The sequence below is a fragment of the Xylaria bambusicola genome (genome assembly GCF_022495145.1).
Source record: "Xylaria bambusicola strain CBS 139988 unplaced genomic scaffold F5B22scaffold_45, whole genome shotgun sequence".
NCBI classification, from domain to species: Eukaryota; Fungi; Ascomycota; class Sordariomycetes; order Xylariales; family Xylariaceae; genus Xylaria; species Xylaria bambusicola.
In genome coordinates this window covers 271,256-286,707 of record NW_025953598.1, presented here as the reverse complement: position 1 = coordinate 286,707, position 15,452 = coordinate 271,256, and the positions used below count along the sequence as shown (strand labels likewise).

The 15,452-nt window shown below is 48.9% G+C and overlaps 3 protein-coding genes across 3 annotated transcripts; 2 read left to right on the top strand and 1 right to left on the bottom strand.

The window, feature by feature from the left end:
- Positions 1–504: 504 nt before the first annotated feature.
- Positions 505–3,323, top strand: F5B22DRAFT_658920 (uncharacterized protein; the record flags this gene model as incomplete). Its single annotated transcript, XM_047980157.1, has 9 exons — positions 505–564; positions 617–1,105; positions 1,254–1,677; positions 1,734–1,867; positions 1,998–2,010; positions 2,148–2,424; positions 2,498–2,786; positions 2,847–3,004; positions 3,066–3,323. 9 exons carry the CDS (start codon positions 505–507, stop codon positions 3,265–3,267), a joined length of 2,046 nt encoding a protein of 681 aa, XP_047827773.1. The 3' UTR covers positions 3,268–3,323.
- An 884-nt stretch (positions 3,324–4,207) lies between these two features.
- Positions 4,208–6,316, bottom strand: F5B22DRAFT_638510 (fungal-specific transcription factor domain-containing protein; the record flags this gene model as incomplete). The annotated part of the gene is made up of 3 exons (XM_047977596.1): positions 4,208–5,706; positions 5,766–5,852; positions 5,905–6,316. 3 exons carry the CDS (start codon positions 6,314–6,316, stop codon positions 4,208–4,210), a joined length of 1,998 nt encoding a protein of 665 aa, XP_047827772.1.
- Positions 6,317–12,298: 5,982 nt separating this feature from the next.
- On the top strand, positions 12,299–12,562 carry F5B22DRAFT_649700 (uncharacterized protein; the record flags this gene model as incomplete). The annotated part of the gene is made up of 2 exons (XM_047979214.1): positions 12,299–12,339; positions 12,403–12,562. The coding sequence occupies 2 exons, from the start codon at positions 12,299–12,301 to the stop codon at positions 12,560–12,562; spliced, it is 201 nt and encodes a 66-aa protein (XP_047827771.1).
- Between the last annotated feature and the right edge of the window lie 2,890 nt (positions 12,563–15,452).

Genomic DNA, 15,452 nt, shown 5'->3' with positions numbered 1-15,452 from the left:
TATTTCCAGATCAGGTTAGCGGTTACATGAATGGTGTCTAAATAAGTAGGTGATCCTGAAGTGTTTTGGGCCGAAGGAGGTATATAGACTGGAAGATGTCGTTAGAATAGATACTTAACCAGTATTTTGATTTCGCTGATTAATCCATCATATTTCTTTCTTAGTCATCTTCGTCGCTATTTTCTTAACTAATCAAAAACCCATGCTTTTACCTACATACCTGTATTCTTAACCACGTTGCCTACTATCGCCTTTAGAATTCTAACTAGGTAACAGTATTACCGTTTTAGGAATCTTAACCATGAGCGAAATTCCACAGGCTACTAACCATCCTTTTTAAAAACCAGTCTGACTAATTTCCAGGCCGCTGTGTAAAATATATCTTACCCATAGTGACTTGGCCAACAAACTTGCTGTGGAACAACTCCATAGCGGTGCCGATAGCCTCACGCGGCGCCAGTACCACTCTCACAGGAGTGTAGGAATGTAGTTAGGTGCTGGAAAATGCAGCCCCCGGCAAGCTCACTACTCCGTCGACCCAACGGCCGACCGCAAGCCTGTGAAGTAAGATGCTTCTTCGGCTTGGCGCTGAACTTGCGCTGACACGATTACGTAGCCTTGTCGCAAGCGCAAAGTAGCGTGCGATCATAGTCAACCAGTCTGCAACCGATGTAGGAAGAGGAGTCAAGGTAATGACTGTGTCTACCTGGTGTCAGGCAACTCGAGAACCTCATCTGCGCCTCGTAGACCGCCTCCTTCTCCCACGGGTTCGACTCCGTCTGTCATCTATCTGCCTTCAACCACCAATGTCTCGGAAACGACTGAAATTCGCAGCCCCGAAGGGCTGTCCGCTAGGCAGATGGCATCAGGTTATCTTGGCTTCACCAGTTTCTCAGCTGTCTTTGAGGAGACGCAGAATAGTCTCAGCAGGCTCAAGGGCTCTCACGCAACTCCTCCTGAATCTGAAGACTTGAATCCGGAGACTTCTGTACCAGATGGGTTTACTCTGAGTACTCGCGCCCGCGAAGCTTGCTTATATGTACTGCGACAAGTGCCTGAACCCTCGCGTGGGAAGTTCTATCTACGCGGCAGCCCATGCGAAGCTGTAAGTAGCCGTCGGAGTCAATCGCATCGCATTCCGGCGACATCAGGTGTCTGCAATTCGGACATGTTCCAGATATCATGTCTTGGATCTTGGATCTGGAACACGTACGTCACGTTGCAAGCGCGATAACTGACAAATATTGCTGTAGTGGTATTACTATTTCCTCGACCGCGTTTTAACCGATTTTTACGAAACTTTCGGGGAATATTTCGGACCCAACAGGAATGATAAGTCTCTCGAAGAGCTAGCCATCATTCTCTGCAGGAACACTGCGCTCCCGTTCTCGGACGACGAGGACATCTCGCCTAGCCAATGGATCGCACAATTCTCCGGCTCTAAGACGCGCTGGGAGGCATTGGGGTTGATTTTTGGGTTTTGGGACTTCAGCGTTAATTCCATCACCATAGTGAAAAACCCGAATCATGACGAGTACGGTCGACCGAGCCAGATCACGAAGCAGTGTGTCGACTTTTGTCTCGAGCTGTGCAACGAATTCTCCCCTGCTAACTCGATGCTATTGTTTCTTACCCATAAACGGCTCGTAATGGAGACTGTTCTTAATGGCGATATGAGTTCGTGCTTGTTTTTCTATGCACATTGGATGTGCGTGCTGCTAACTATACAGCAGGCCGACGCTCCTGGTTGTTCCTTGGAGAAGTCATCACGCTCCTGACTTTCTTAGGCTACCACGTACTGCCGGACACACCGGATTACCAACCCAACTTCATGACAGAAATCAAACGGAGGATATACTATTCGATAGTAGGTGATTCCAAAATCAATGCCATTCATATTATGATATCCTGAGAGTAAATTCTCAACCCCGGACCAGAGTTATGCCGAAAATCGCAGCCGAGCTCGACATGATAGTTACTAACCTGAAGTATTACAGTACAACGTACACAGTTCGTCTCCTCCTATGGGCCACCACCCTTCAGCACCTTGACCCGGCTTAGAGCTCACTGCTCGTGCATACAGTCGGGGCTCTGCTTCGCCTCTTGCTGCATACATGATCTAATTGCTGACCCGGTTGTGTGATTAGTGACGATGGTATCATTGACAGGGCGGCCGCTTCTAATGACGCAAAACTATAATACGACGCCGCTTCCACTTGACATTGGCAACTCTACCCTTTATGGCGTCAAGGGCATTTCTCTTGACGAAGCGAAGGCTGATATTAATAACCTGGGATGGAACAAGCGTGAGAGCAGATTTTCGGTCTCTTTTCTGCGCGCGAGAGCCAAGCTTTCAATGCTCCGCGAGGAGCTCATGCATTTTGCCCTCCATACCAAGCAGCAAGTGACGGTTGACGAGCTTCTGTGCGTAACGGCTGATAGTCATACACCCCCTTATTATTCAATTACTTTAACAGCTAACAATATCATGAACAAGGGACGTGAAGGCTCGAGAATTGCGCACAATTGAGGATTTTCCGCCCTTCATGGAATACCGCGATTCCGATTTAGACGATCAAAAGCACGATGTGAACATTTTGTATTGGAAGCTCTTGATGCGACTAGAGCACCTCCTAAATATGTTCTTCATCGAACGGCTGTTGCTCAAGCACGGCCACTCTCAAAGTGACATTCTGTCTATCAGCTTCGACATGATTACCTATACTTTGCCATTCTGGACACATCAAGACACGCTCCTCCCACTACGCAATGACTGCGAATGGCTCGTAAGTGATGCGAACCCCTTGTCGCATCCACTATTTGGCTGACTCGTAACACATCTCAAGGTCATCGCCTTTGGCGTTCCTGCAGGCGGTATCCTATGCCAGGAGCTGCTAAAGCCTACTTTACACAACGACTCCAGAATCACAAGGTCGAGTCTGATCCAGAAGCTAAGCCTTCTCGTCGGGTTTCTGGACTGGGTTAAGCCGACAGCACCTAACGGGTATTATATCTCTTCCATCTCCACTACAAGCTCAATATACTTACCTTTAGGGTCTTTTTAGTGATCAGTGTTCTAAGTGCAAAACCATTATCAAGCATGTTCTAGACCAGGCACTTAATGCCTCGCCGCCAGGATACGAGAGCGCTCCCGGTGCAGTATACGACTTGGGCTTCACGACGCAGGTTGACTTCGATTTCGATTTGTTGAATACCTTCGACTGGGCACGCTCCGAGCCCTCATGGAGTCAGCAAACGAATGCTTGATGTAAGATACCTAGATGGATGGCCCGTTGTCTACCCACCATAAGATACGAGGTGAACATGTGTTTGAAGCAAAGCATCTCTATGATACCAAAAGTAGTGTGTTGTCTAGTCATCATCTATCACTCAGGCTATACGAACTTATAGACGTATATCTGATAACTGGCACGATTGCTAGTTCTGCTAAGGGAACGTGTTCACAGGGTATGTAGTTCGAATGATAGACCTCCAGGAGTAGAGGCTTAGGTGCTTGATTGTCTAGGAGGACATGTGCATGCATATATACCTATATGTTCAAAGCGCCCTCTGCACAACTGAATTTGCGGTCTCCATGATGTGCCCCCTAATGACTCAACATCTCAATATGTTCACTATAACCAAATATGCAGAATAGCCGCCCAAAACGCCGAATACTCCAAATTGCAAATCAAGACACATGTTCTTGAAAGTGGTTCGCCTGTGATGCTCCTTGGTATCAAGAGTTCTTCTCATGGCCGTCATATCTAAGACAAATAGCGCAAAAAGAAAATGGGTATAAGCATTCTGGACGTGCTCCTTCATGGAAACATGTCACGATGAGATTTAGATAGAAAGGTCCACGTCCAATAAGCAAGGAAATGATTGATTGAAACGCCTCCCTAGGCACATTTCCATAAGTCGTAAAGCAACCGTAGCCCAGCGACATAAATGATGTGTTCAACCCTGCCTAACCTCATGCGCCGGTTCTGAAACGCCATAGCCTGCTACCATACGCCGTGGTGAGCCAACTCCCGAAGAAATGGCCTTCGGGCTGAGCGTGTTATACGAAGTATTGAAGGACCTTCCACTAAAAAAGCCATACTCCTCCATTCCCAAGCCTTGATTGAGGCAGCCAAATAGGAAGAGGGGCCAATCCAATAGAGATATGTCGAAGGATTCGACAAAAGGCAAGCTTCGCCCATATTCAAGCACATGCGAAATCAAGCTTATTCAGCTTTGCTGTACGTTGCCAATCCCAAACCTTTTCCCACTCGCCCCGACCCATGAGCTCCCATATTATTTCCAGAAACTCTGCGAGGCGATCACAGTTACGCATCCCTGTATAACCACGTACTATGCGGATTGCATCTCTCACACGATCCTGCTGTTCAGGCTTAAATGATGCGCACCCAAGCACGAGACATGGAACCAGTAGCAACGTCTGCACGGGATCGCTCGGTTTGAATTCTTCAAGTATTCCAAGGCATTCATCAACAGCAAGAGACAATCTCCGCGGGTCAGAATGTGGGGGAAATAGCATGATAGGCGGAGGCGATCCTCCACCGACGAGGTATATCGGCGTTGATTGAAAGCTTCCATTCGATAGTCGGCGATCAGATCCTGGAGGAAAAACACCAACGGGAGGAGGTGAGCGCGTCGTAGAGCAGGACTGTGAGGAGGCAGGCGAGAGAGGCATTACGTTGCTACCATCCGCCACGTTGCTGATGGCCACATAAGGACTAACGCTCGAGTCAACGCCCATGTTGTTGTTCATTGTATTTGCGATTGCCGACGCCGGTGGAGGGAAAATAGTCCGATAAAGGTACACCCACATCATTTGCTTGTAGAGTTGACTGACGCGGTTTCGGTTGTCTCCCGCAGGCCAGGTTGGCTCCCATTCCATGATTCCCGCGCTGATATCATGGGCCCGCATCGCCATTTCCGAGGTAACTATCGGGTTGGTATTGGCGGACAAGTTGGATCTTATTTCGTTTTTTATAGTTGTGATCTTGGCAAGGTAGTGAAATAGCCTGTCGCCAATTCCAATTAATCGCGCAGGTTCGATCACGGTCCATGGCTCCCAGTCTTCCGTAGCCAGACGTTTTGATTGCATGTCAGGCTGCAGGATGAGCTCATCTGCGAAAACGCGATATTGAAATAACTCGGTGATGAATGTGGTAAAGGCTTCGTCTGGCGGTGGGTTTTCCTGGATCAAGCTCTTGTAGGCCCGAAGATGTACTCGATGTGCGCTCACCGTGGATCCTTCAGCAGCTGCCTGCAACAGGAGGCACAGCATCTGGCCATAGTAGGGTGCTAGATTAGCTTTCTGGTCCGGCACTTCTTCACCGCTTTTACCCCATTGTAGCAGTAGTTGCATGGCTTGATCGTGATGGAAATGCGACCGAGCTATCATAGACGAACGGTTGACTTTGGGGTTAGAGCTAAGAAGCTTGCTGCCATAGGGTGTTTCATAGTCAAGGTGTTTACTTGCTAGCGAAAGGATAGAGTGCATGAGACCGCGATGCTCCAATGCCATTTGAAGCAGCATATCCTTGAAAGCGTTTCTATGCTGACCTTCGACGGTAAGGACGCCGCTTAGGTTATTGATAAAGTGTCCGAAGAAGATTCGGTCTTCGGCGGTTTCAACGCCTTCGAAAATTGGCTGGAGCGTAATCTGAGGAAGGCTCTGTCTCCTCTCGTCCTCTGGCGGCCTGGTGAGCATGTCGTAATGGATCCATATTAGTCTTCATGTATAAGCTTACCTCCTGTCTTTTTCTCACGGCCACCTCTCCAAATCGTCTTCTCGTGATAGCCCTCGCAAATCACTGCGTTCTTCTCACAGTTCAAGCCTGCCATAGTATTAGGGAATGATCTTGGGAAAATGTCGACGATAGCTCTCACAGCGTGGTTTTGCTTCGTCGCACTTCTTCTTTCTTCTCCGGCAAGTGATACAGCCAGTCTTCGAGCGACCTTTCGCAATTTTACTGCTAACTTGCTGCGTTCCTATAGGGTGCTTCCGTGGCCGTCCCCTCGGCCTTTTCACTTTTGGCGGAGCTGCTGACGGACAGTCTGATAAAGGAACTGACGCGCGGGGCTCTTCTTTAACGTCATCCATTCGGAAACAATCATCATCCATAGGCTCTAGCTTGGGAACAGTTAACTCGTCCTCTGGGCTATCCCAGTTCATATCCCCATTAGCACTCCGCGCTGGTCCCTCGTCCTGGTAGGTGGTGTCCCAGGTCGTATCTGATGAACTAGCGGACTGGAGAGCAGGTGGGACTGCTGCACTAGGGTCGACAACAACACAGGGCATCTCTGGCTCCGTGCTAATGGGAGACAACGGAGCGGCGCTCATTTGAGCCGTTGGTATGCGGTCCGTCCATCGCGGACTTGTGGACAAGGCAATTGGGGAGCTTTCTCTCGCTGCCAGGTCACGTCTCTCCGACCATGGGAGTCCAACGGTGTTGGTAAGCAGAGCACGCGGGCCGTCCATAATTGAGCTATATCCGTCCGCTAGGCAAAACCCCGACCGCAAATAATATGTATTTGAGAGACAAGAAGTTAAAGTAGAGTCGACAAAAATGCGGTACTGTTCACCAAATAGTTCTGGGTTGTGAGCCCATTCCAACAGTCGAGATCGGGAATTGTCAATCTGAGCAGGTCATGATCAAAGTCCGCCACGCATTCTCTCTAATTAACACTGCTCATGGGCGCTCGCTGCCAAAAGAACAAAAGGAAGGCTGGTGAGCGAATCGGAGGCCGCACCAGTCTGCAGTGATAGGCTGTTCCTTCGAATCACAAAGAAGGGGAAACTGGGCGAGGGAGGGGTCAAGCTGGGGCAGCGGATGCGGAGTGTAGCTCAGTCTTATTTGGATATGAAGACAGGATCGTGGGGCCACTTGGGACGTAAAACCTCTGAGAGATCCTATAGGCGGGAGTCGAACATCAGACAGAGTACGGACAGGATGGGCAGGGCCAGTAATAGGCTTTGGGGTAGGATGAGGATGGGTGGAAGAGGTAGAAGTGAGGTAGGTATCTGGCGGATGGTTGTCTCCACCCACATTTCACCGTCTAGCCAGTTCAGGCGGCGAGGAAAAGCGAGAGACGGGAAGAATGAAGAAAGTCATGGTCAAGTACGGTATGAGCATTTGCCAAAGCTGATAGCTACCTCATCATCGAATAAGGTAACTCGTCGAAAGAGGGCTACCAACCCCCGATATAAACGTGCAAGATACTGGAAACTCCCAAGATGACAGGTCATATTGGCACTCTATCATCCCCCCTACCGTAATGCATACCACGCCCGCACAACAGAGCCAGGGGACCAGCGACGAGCAGAGTCTCTAGGACAGAAACCTGCAGACTGATACAACGAACCAGTCATACTGTTAGACAATACCTCTTAGTAGTGGCCGAGGGCCAGGATACCGGTACGTAGTATACCTGGTACCGGGTGGTACCTACTCTATCTCACCAACGCCTACCTGGATGCATACTACTTAAGTATGTATATACGTAAGTAGAGGATGGACATGGGGGTTGGCGCTTGGCACCTCTAACACCCATGCCGAGTACCGCTGCCCCAGAAACATGTATACTAAGTAGTGTGAGTATATCCAATACCGTATGAAGGGGACCCTGTAAGCGGCAGCGAGGTACTCTGAGATACTTCAAGAGTGCAGTGTCAAGAGACATGTCAGTCAGGCTTGATTTCTCCGTTGGTTTCAAACAGCATGTAGTGGCTGCTGCCCTGACTACCTAGGTTTTCTATCATCAACTTCTTGAGCTATGATAGTCGGGTAAACCGCAAGGGAATCCCCGCGGCTGTAGGCCAGACTGACATGTCTCTTGACACTGCACTCTTGCCTGAGGAGGCAGCTCTGAGGAGCATTTCCAGGACCGATCGAAGAGCCATCAACCATCTACTATACTTATGTAGATGACAGTGTAAGCACCGTGCTGAGTAAGTAGTGGTTCCTTAGGCTTGGTACTCCTCAGAAAAGAAAATGCTTGCAGCATAACGCAGTTCTGTGCAGCGGTTAGGCTGAATTGGGGTAACTTTCGCTTGGTCCAGCTTAGTCGAACCGCCTAAGCTCGCCTGTTGACTGTACGTATGTGTGTGTATGCACACAACGATGATTTGCTGGGGCGCGCAAAGAAATGCTTCCATCTCGGTCTCTCTGCACGAGCTGGGCATATGGGATCGCCATTGGTGCATTAGCATGCTGCAGTGGCTGTGGGTGTCACCGTATTTCACCATGTCTGTGTGTATAAACATGAATACAATAACCCCCGAGCTTGGGATGCGCCGTGAATTAGACCCCGCTGTAGGTAGCGACCCCAGAGATGCGCTTGGCAGCCTACTGTATCTCAGATGTATGGAGGTTAGCGGCGCTAACGAATATGTTCGGCATGAGGCATAAGGTTAGGAGATAATTATTTCTCTAGTATGGTAGATAGATAGCTGGTACGGCAGACCGGAGGGGGGTCGTGTCTTTGACTTGCGGATCACCCCTCGGATCATCCCTCCAGCCACCAGCGAGTAACCAGATCCAGATCTAGGTATGAGGTCTGCTCGTCTGACACCTGGTTACGATACAGACAAGCCGCTAGACGCTGTATATGAGTAAGCGTTGGTTGAATTGCAGTACCACGTAAGACAGCGTGTTGAGTTCGTCGCTATACAGTATCATGCCTGGACGACGATGGACCAAGCGTGGAATTGTGATTTAATCTAGGACGAAGAGTGACAGCGGGCTGGGAGAACAGCGAGGAGCTGATTCGGTCGCGGTTGGCGGACCTCAGCGCCCGACCCTAGCAATGCATACATAAAGACAAGTCTATATTGTCCAGGTTGCAGCATTACCTTGCCACGATATCGCCGAACGTAGTGTAAAGAATGGCGAGCAAGGTTGGTACCCAGGCGAGGCGGTGGAAGAAAAAGCTGTCACCTCTATATGTGCAAAACGTAGTTTTGAGAGTGCCAGTTTTATTTTACACCGCCTCACCAGGTATGCGTCGGTTCCTCTCTTCTGCCCTGGGTTCTCATCATTACCAGACGATGGTCCCGATGCTGCGTTCAGACGACAAACTGGTGGATTATGGTCACCTTCACCGTACACTGGCCCGTTTCTGGTGGACTACCTAGATACTCTATGATGCCTGATGGTCCCGAGAGCGAGGATCTCTCGGGCCGAAGAACAGGGATGCATCTACCTACTATCTGCCCTCTCCCACTTATTATGTACGTAAGTATAAATAAGCCTGGTGCCCTAAATAAGTCGCAACAAGCTAAAGTTAGAAAGTAACGACGAAGTGTTGTGTGCAAGCGCCAACTGACGTCAGGGCTTCTTTAGGTTACCGCTCCGCACGAAACAGATTGTCGCCTCTATTTCTCAAGCCCTTGTTGGCCATGGGAAATTCCGCCAATATTTCATCTGTGAGATATATCTACAGCCCCCACAATGAGAAGGACCTTGCGTCCCCAAAGCGCTCGTCCTTTGCAGATGTTTTATGTCGTAGATTAGCTGGAAGACAAAACGAGAAGGCGAGCCACCACAGGTCAAGATGCCGCATGGCAAATCCGCATCAGCACCTTAAGCTCGGCATTATGGCTGGGCCAGAGATACATAAGCACAACGGCTTTGCTCGTGTTGATCACTTTCCGTGCGTGCTTCGGGGTGGTTGTGGGTGGTTGTTTGTCAGGTCAGGTAGGTCAGGTATCAGACATTGCCATGAGCACATTTCTTGGCTATTATGGAAAGTCATGAGTAAACGATGCAACCAACGGTCGTATCTGGATGGACGACGAACAGCTAGGCGACGCAGCTCCTCATCATCTGGAGTTACATCCGTTCGGGCTTCACTCACCACTCACCGAGCCGCCTCCGATGGTCAACGACAATCTGATCGGGCACGCATGTGAGAGGCGCGTGGCACCCAACCACAGGCCTACAGCCCATCGTAAAGGCCCAGGTATGAGTATAACGTACTTATATAGATTTCAGTCATTGCATGCTTTTATCTCCGCTCTCGAGGCCATTTCACATTTGATCGCATCGCATCGGTCGTCGGGTATTGACAGGCATGTTTCGTGTTTGTAGGCATAACAGACGGTCTCTTGAGGACCCGAACCCGCTACCCAGCCAAAGTTCTCCAACACCAAAACCCGATGGCAGCCCGCCGTTACAACTACCACTCACGCCCATACTTCATGTATAAGTATGTATTATACACGAATAGGTGCAATGTCTGGCGCAGGTCTCAATTAGTATGAAACCAGGCTCTCTGATACTTCATTAGCGCGCGATGTGACTCTATGACATCTTCAATGTCTTCCCCCACGAATATATGCCGGGGTATCATTCATCACTCGCATTTTCTGCCCTCAGCACCAGTACCTGGCACGACAAACTGACGGCCCCGTGCTGTCAAGATATACGGGTCAACTGACCTATGGACTTTGGTTTGCATATACTACTCTTGTACTAGGTAAGTCAGTGCATCTTAGTGTAGGAGTAGAGGAGTTTCTCAACAGTCTCTAGATAGGTACAGGATAACGGACGTCTTGGCGCTGCGAAGGGTCCCCATAGCCGAACTCAACCTCCCATACATAATGCAGACGTACCGCTTAGATGTGCTACACTTGGCCCCCTTTGTATATGATCCGAGCATGGCTTATGTTGTGTATTCTTCGACGTCTCGCTGAGTCAATGAGCTAGACATAACACCTTGCGATTGACTTCCCTCCACGTTTCTGCACGTTCAACGTCACCATCCACTTGCCCCAGAATTTGGAATGTCCATGTCAGGTATCCACTGCAAACGACACGAGGCGCTAGGGTAGACGAGAAGGCTGACCGCCCCGCGAAAAAAAACTCAACGGCGCCTAACCATCAGAGGGCATGAGAGGGGGGAAAGACCTAAAGATCAGGTGAACTTTGCCAATCGGAGCCTAGTAAAGTACAAGTAGGCACTCGATCGATTCTTGAAGAACTGAGCTATCACTACCTGAGACTAAGCGAGCAAGGCGTGAAGGAAGCAGATGCGGGCACATTCACGGTACACAAAGCTCTTGTCGGTGCCTGTATCATTAATGTGAGTAATAGGATCGCCCTAATGTGCGACGTGTCACGGCACGATACCTGAGATCTGCACAACCCTCCCGCTTCCGATCTTGGACTCGATGCATATATGGGTACCCAAATGAAACAGACTCGACAGAGTAACATGGACATGTACATACCATCAACCTAGGTACCTCAGCGGATCATGAAGTCGGATGCAGGCTTCACATATCCAAATGAGACCTGGTGTGTACTATCAATCATGCCGTAGCCTACGCGGCCAGTGCGGCTTCTTTGCTCCATTTACTATGTGGAATTAATAGAGACAACGCCACCAGGTCGAGGCAGTTGCTGTTCTACCGCCCTCACCACTACATACATTCGCCACTGAGATTCGATTTGCTCCTTCTTTAGCGATAGTACATGCTGGGAGCTATGTTCAGATACTAGTCGGAAGACAAGAGGAGGGTGAAGGAGTATTCAAGGGACATGAGGTATTGGTTCAGAAATAATGATGAGCCTGGTACCTTTTCAAGTATCGACTGCAATGCAATCGATAGCGATCCTTTGTTTTGAAAAGCTCGGAAATATCGTGGCCAATATCTCGACTATCTCTCTATCGCATGCTGCCCCAGGGTCTCAATAAGACTATCTGGGAGCTCCCGACAGAAGTGTTATATATACATGATATTTTACATTCAGATGTAGCTTCACGACGATTATATGGAACACTACACAGCACAAATTTGTTATAAGTCCGGTATTGGACTAGATGAAATTTGTATGCTATATTTCCCTCTAGAATATTAAGTAAAACATAACAGCTAAAATCACATAGCTCTAACAACTTTTCAAGTGTACAATAGCTAATTGGAGTCTGTTTGAACTACTAGGTTTTGTATGAATTTCATCCCCTTGTCATTAAGCACTAGAAAACGATTCCTTCCTTGTCTATCTTAAACGGAAATTGCACTGTATCCCAACACATCCATACTCATTATTAAAATCTCATTGAATACACCGCACTCAACTCCTCAGTTCTGTGTATTTCCAGGCTACCAGGTAAAATTAAAACTGAGTAAAGGAACTTGAGGGTTATTCGACCTCGAACACTTTAAATGACTGCTCTTATTATTGTGAATGGCGTATGACAAATTACACCTACTTGACTTAAAAAAAAAAGTCTGGAAACAAGTATGAATTTCGCGCTCAAATTCACATTAGTCAGCATGTCAGTTTTTCACGTGAATATAAATGGATACCATGAAATGTAGGTTAAACAAATCTGAGGGCGCCCTTTAAGATTCAACATTCCCGAGCTGATTCACCCCAGAGGCGGTGACCGCCACTGGCAGCGAATCGAAAACTTTTTCAAACATTTCATCGGGATAATATTGTCTCAGAGCGTTGTACTTCTGAAAATTGGTTTCATACGGGCATCTTGGTCCGATGTGGCTTATAAGCGCATCGCTGAACGAGCGACTGAGCTGTGATATCTCAACCGGGCTTGCATTGGTCCAGTTCGGCTATCTTCCATTCTTCTTAGCGGTGCTTATCAGTCACTTCGGTCTGGTCATTACAACTACGGATATCGGACAATCGCCACGTCTCATTATGACTGATCATCTTAGACATGTTTTTCTCACTATTAGACTTTTATGGCGGTGACCAAGACTCACTCGACTGGTGTACTTGGGGGTTCAGGTTGGGTTCCTTGTCAAGTTTTGGATGGTTACATGCCGTGGGTACAGTAACAAACTTACAGGCTTTGGATGGGTAGCGCTCATCAACAGTAACGCCTCCTTGTGGCAGCTCCAAATATGTTATCACTACACAGACGGATCGCACATCCTTGTGATGACCGTATGCGGTAGCCATCCCGGGTGCAGAGCCTCATGTCTGGCTGCCGGGAGACATCCGCGAAGTCGATCATCATGTTAGGATTGCAATCCCATGCGACGGAGGCAGGCATGCGACGGCCTACTAAGTAGGTAGTATAGATCTCCAAGTGAGCGCCTAACCTTCCGAGGGTTGCGTGTGTTCAACAGTAACTGCATGCCGCGTATCGATCGGCCCCCCTTGACCATGTCGTTACCTGCTTTCTACCTCCATCCTTCCTTCAACCCTCCCGTTGATAACGAACCCGCACCGCCCATTCGCCAGCGGTGTCAAGGGAGAACTCATCCGACCAGCAACCCCCCGCATCCCAGGGGGGTTATTCCCAGCATCGAAATCCCATGTCTGGAGATTGTTGAAGGCTGCAAGTGTCAGGCCATCATCGGCGCGGTCTTATAGGATCGCTTGTGTAGTTTGAGCGGGATGCGTGTGCCTCTTTTTCTTTTTCTTCGGTACAATAATACGCCACCCAGGATTATTTCCGACGGCTAAATCCGGGGAGTGGCGTAGGTAACATCCCTCAGCTGCAGGCTGTCGGCATTGTGCGGGATGGGTGATTTCTATAACCTTTGCCTTTGATCAATCCCAACCCGGACCGTCATTTCATCAGTCTTTGGGTGGACCGAACAGCTGCAGGTTCAAGCTTGCGGCGACGAGAGATTCGTCGTCCCGGGACCTGGGGGAGCTCGTGCAGGGTTGCTCATGAAGCGAGCATGCCACATCTCTCTTCTCCGCGTATCAAAATCGAGTCCACTTGGATGGCTGGAGCCGACAGGGGTGGTCTTTCGCGTAATATAAAACGTGATAATTTATATATATATATCAAGGCCCCATGCGACAAATGACTGGAGCTAACGCGTTTGACACTCTGGAGCAGGCCACATTATGTCGAAACGGTTTCCCTCGTCAGGCTCGCAGCTCAACCTTGCGAGCAGCACGCCAAGGTGATCAGACATCCCGAAAGCCCATTGAGACATTTTCATTGTCCCGTGCTTGACATAAGACAATGTGAACATGCAGATACACAACACGGGTATTGCCGGGCAGATTGGGCATCTCTACAGTCCCCAACTCGGTCATTCGCATCTCGATCTCGAGGTTACATAATCGCATGAATCGATTGCGAACCCCGCTACCGAATCAGACGTGCGCACGTTGTATCTATCTCGCGCATTATCTCACAGGGGGACACAGTTACCCCCTCGCCCCGGTACCTAATCATACTTCCAATGGGCCTTTCCTCTCTGATGTAACGTTGATGGAACAGGGCACACTGTGCTAACTACGAAGTATGCCATTCTTCTCCAAATTCGTCTGGCATGCAGTGAGACACCAGTTATTATATACATGCTTAGTATGTGCCAACCCGGCTACTTACCAGGTAGACGGTGAGGTAGAGGATGTGGGGGAATGTGAGCTTAACGGTGTTGTCGGGGCCTGGTACATGTGGCATTAGCGTCCTGTCAGATCTGCCGTAAGCTGAGGAAGCCGAGACAAGCTGCTGGCACTCATTGGCTCGAAGCATCGCAAGTCTGATGAATGGTTCAGATGCAGCCTAAGTAAGAGACTATATACAGTATGACACAATGGCCGGCTGCTATGAAGACGCGGGGGCCATCGGTTGATGTAAACGTTTGCGTATCACACCATGGAGCAAAGAGCAACGAACAAACTTCTGACCGGTTTCGCGCCACTCCTCACTTATACCAGTAGTAGGCACTGAAGATGGGCCAAGGAATGTTCTAGTGCTGGTAGTGGCGCCGATAGAGTGCGTCCACATTTCTATCGGTGGATGATACGGCATAGAGAGGAGATTTATACGCGTACCGACTGCCTAGTAACATCAAATGGCAAAGATGATACTGCAAAGTTGGCCAGTCTATACGGCGTATAATAGGTATGTGAAAGAATAATGACAAGGTAGCCAATCGCAGGTCACGTATAGATCCCTGCTGGTATCAAGTGGGATTATAGATATATCCTGAATCAACAGAACATGAATTTATTTCCTGCCATGGCACTCATTCGAGATGCGATTAGCCAAATGCATTGAAAATGAAGCGAACTAGGCATCACACGTGCCTAGTTGACAATGAGCGCGCAAGACATTTCAACGGCTATCCGGAAAATCAGATACTCATCTTGAGTTATCAGCCCGCAGACTGAATTTGCGGCTGTGCACATAGAGATTCAAGTTAACTCACCGCAACATTCGATACGATCATTTCCCTGCAGCGTCGACGGTGAGGAGGGCATACGGTGAGCCGCATATGCATGTGAACTGGACGGCATACAATACCCACCTTTCTAACATACAAAGCTGGCATATGCAAGTCTGATCATTCGTTACCGCGATTCACTTACCTATCTCGTCCCTGAATCCGACGACGATCTGTCGGAAAGAGTAACGTCAATAAGCCCGTACTTATTACATGATTAGTGATATTTGGCTCAACCGGCAAGCGTACGGCTGGCTGTATGCCACCT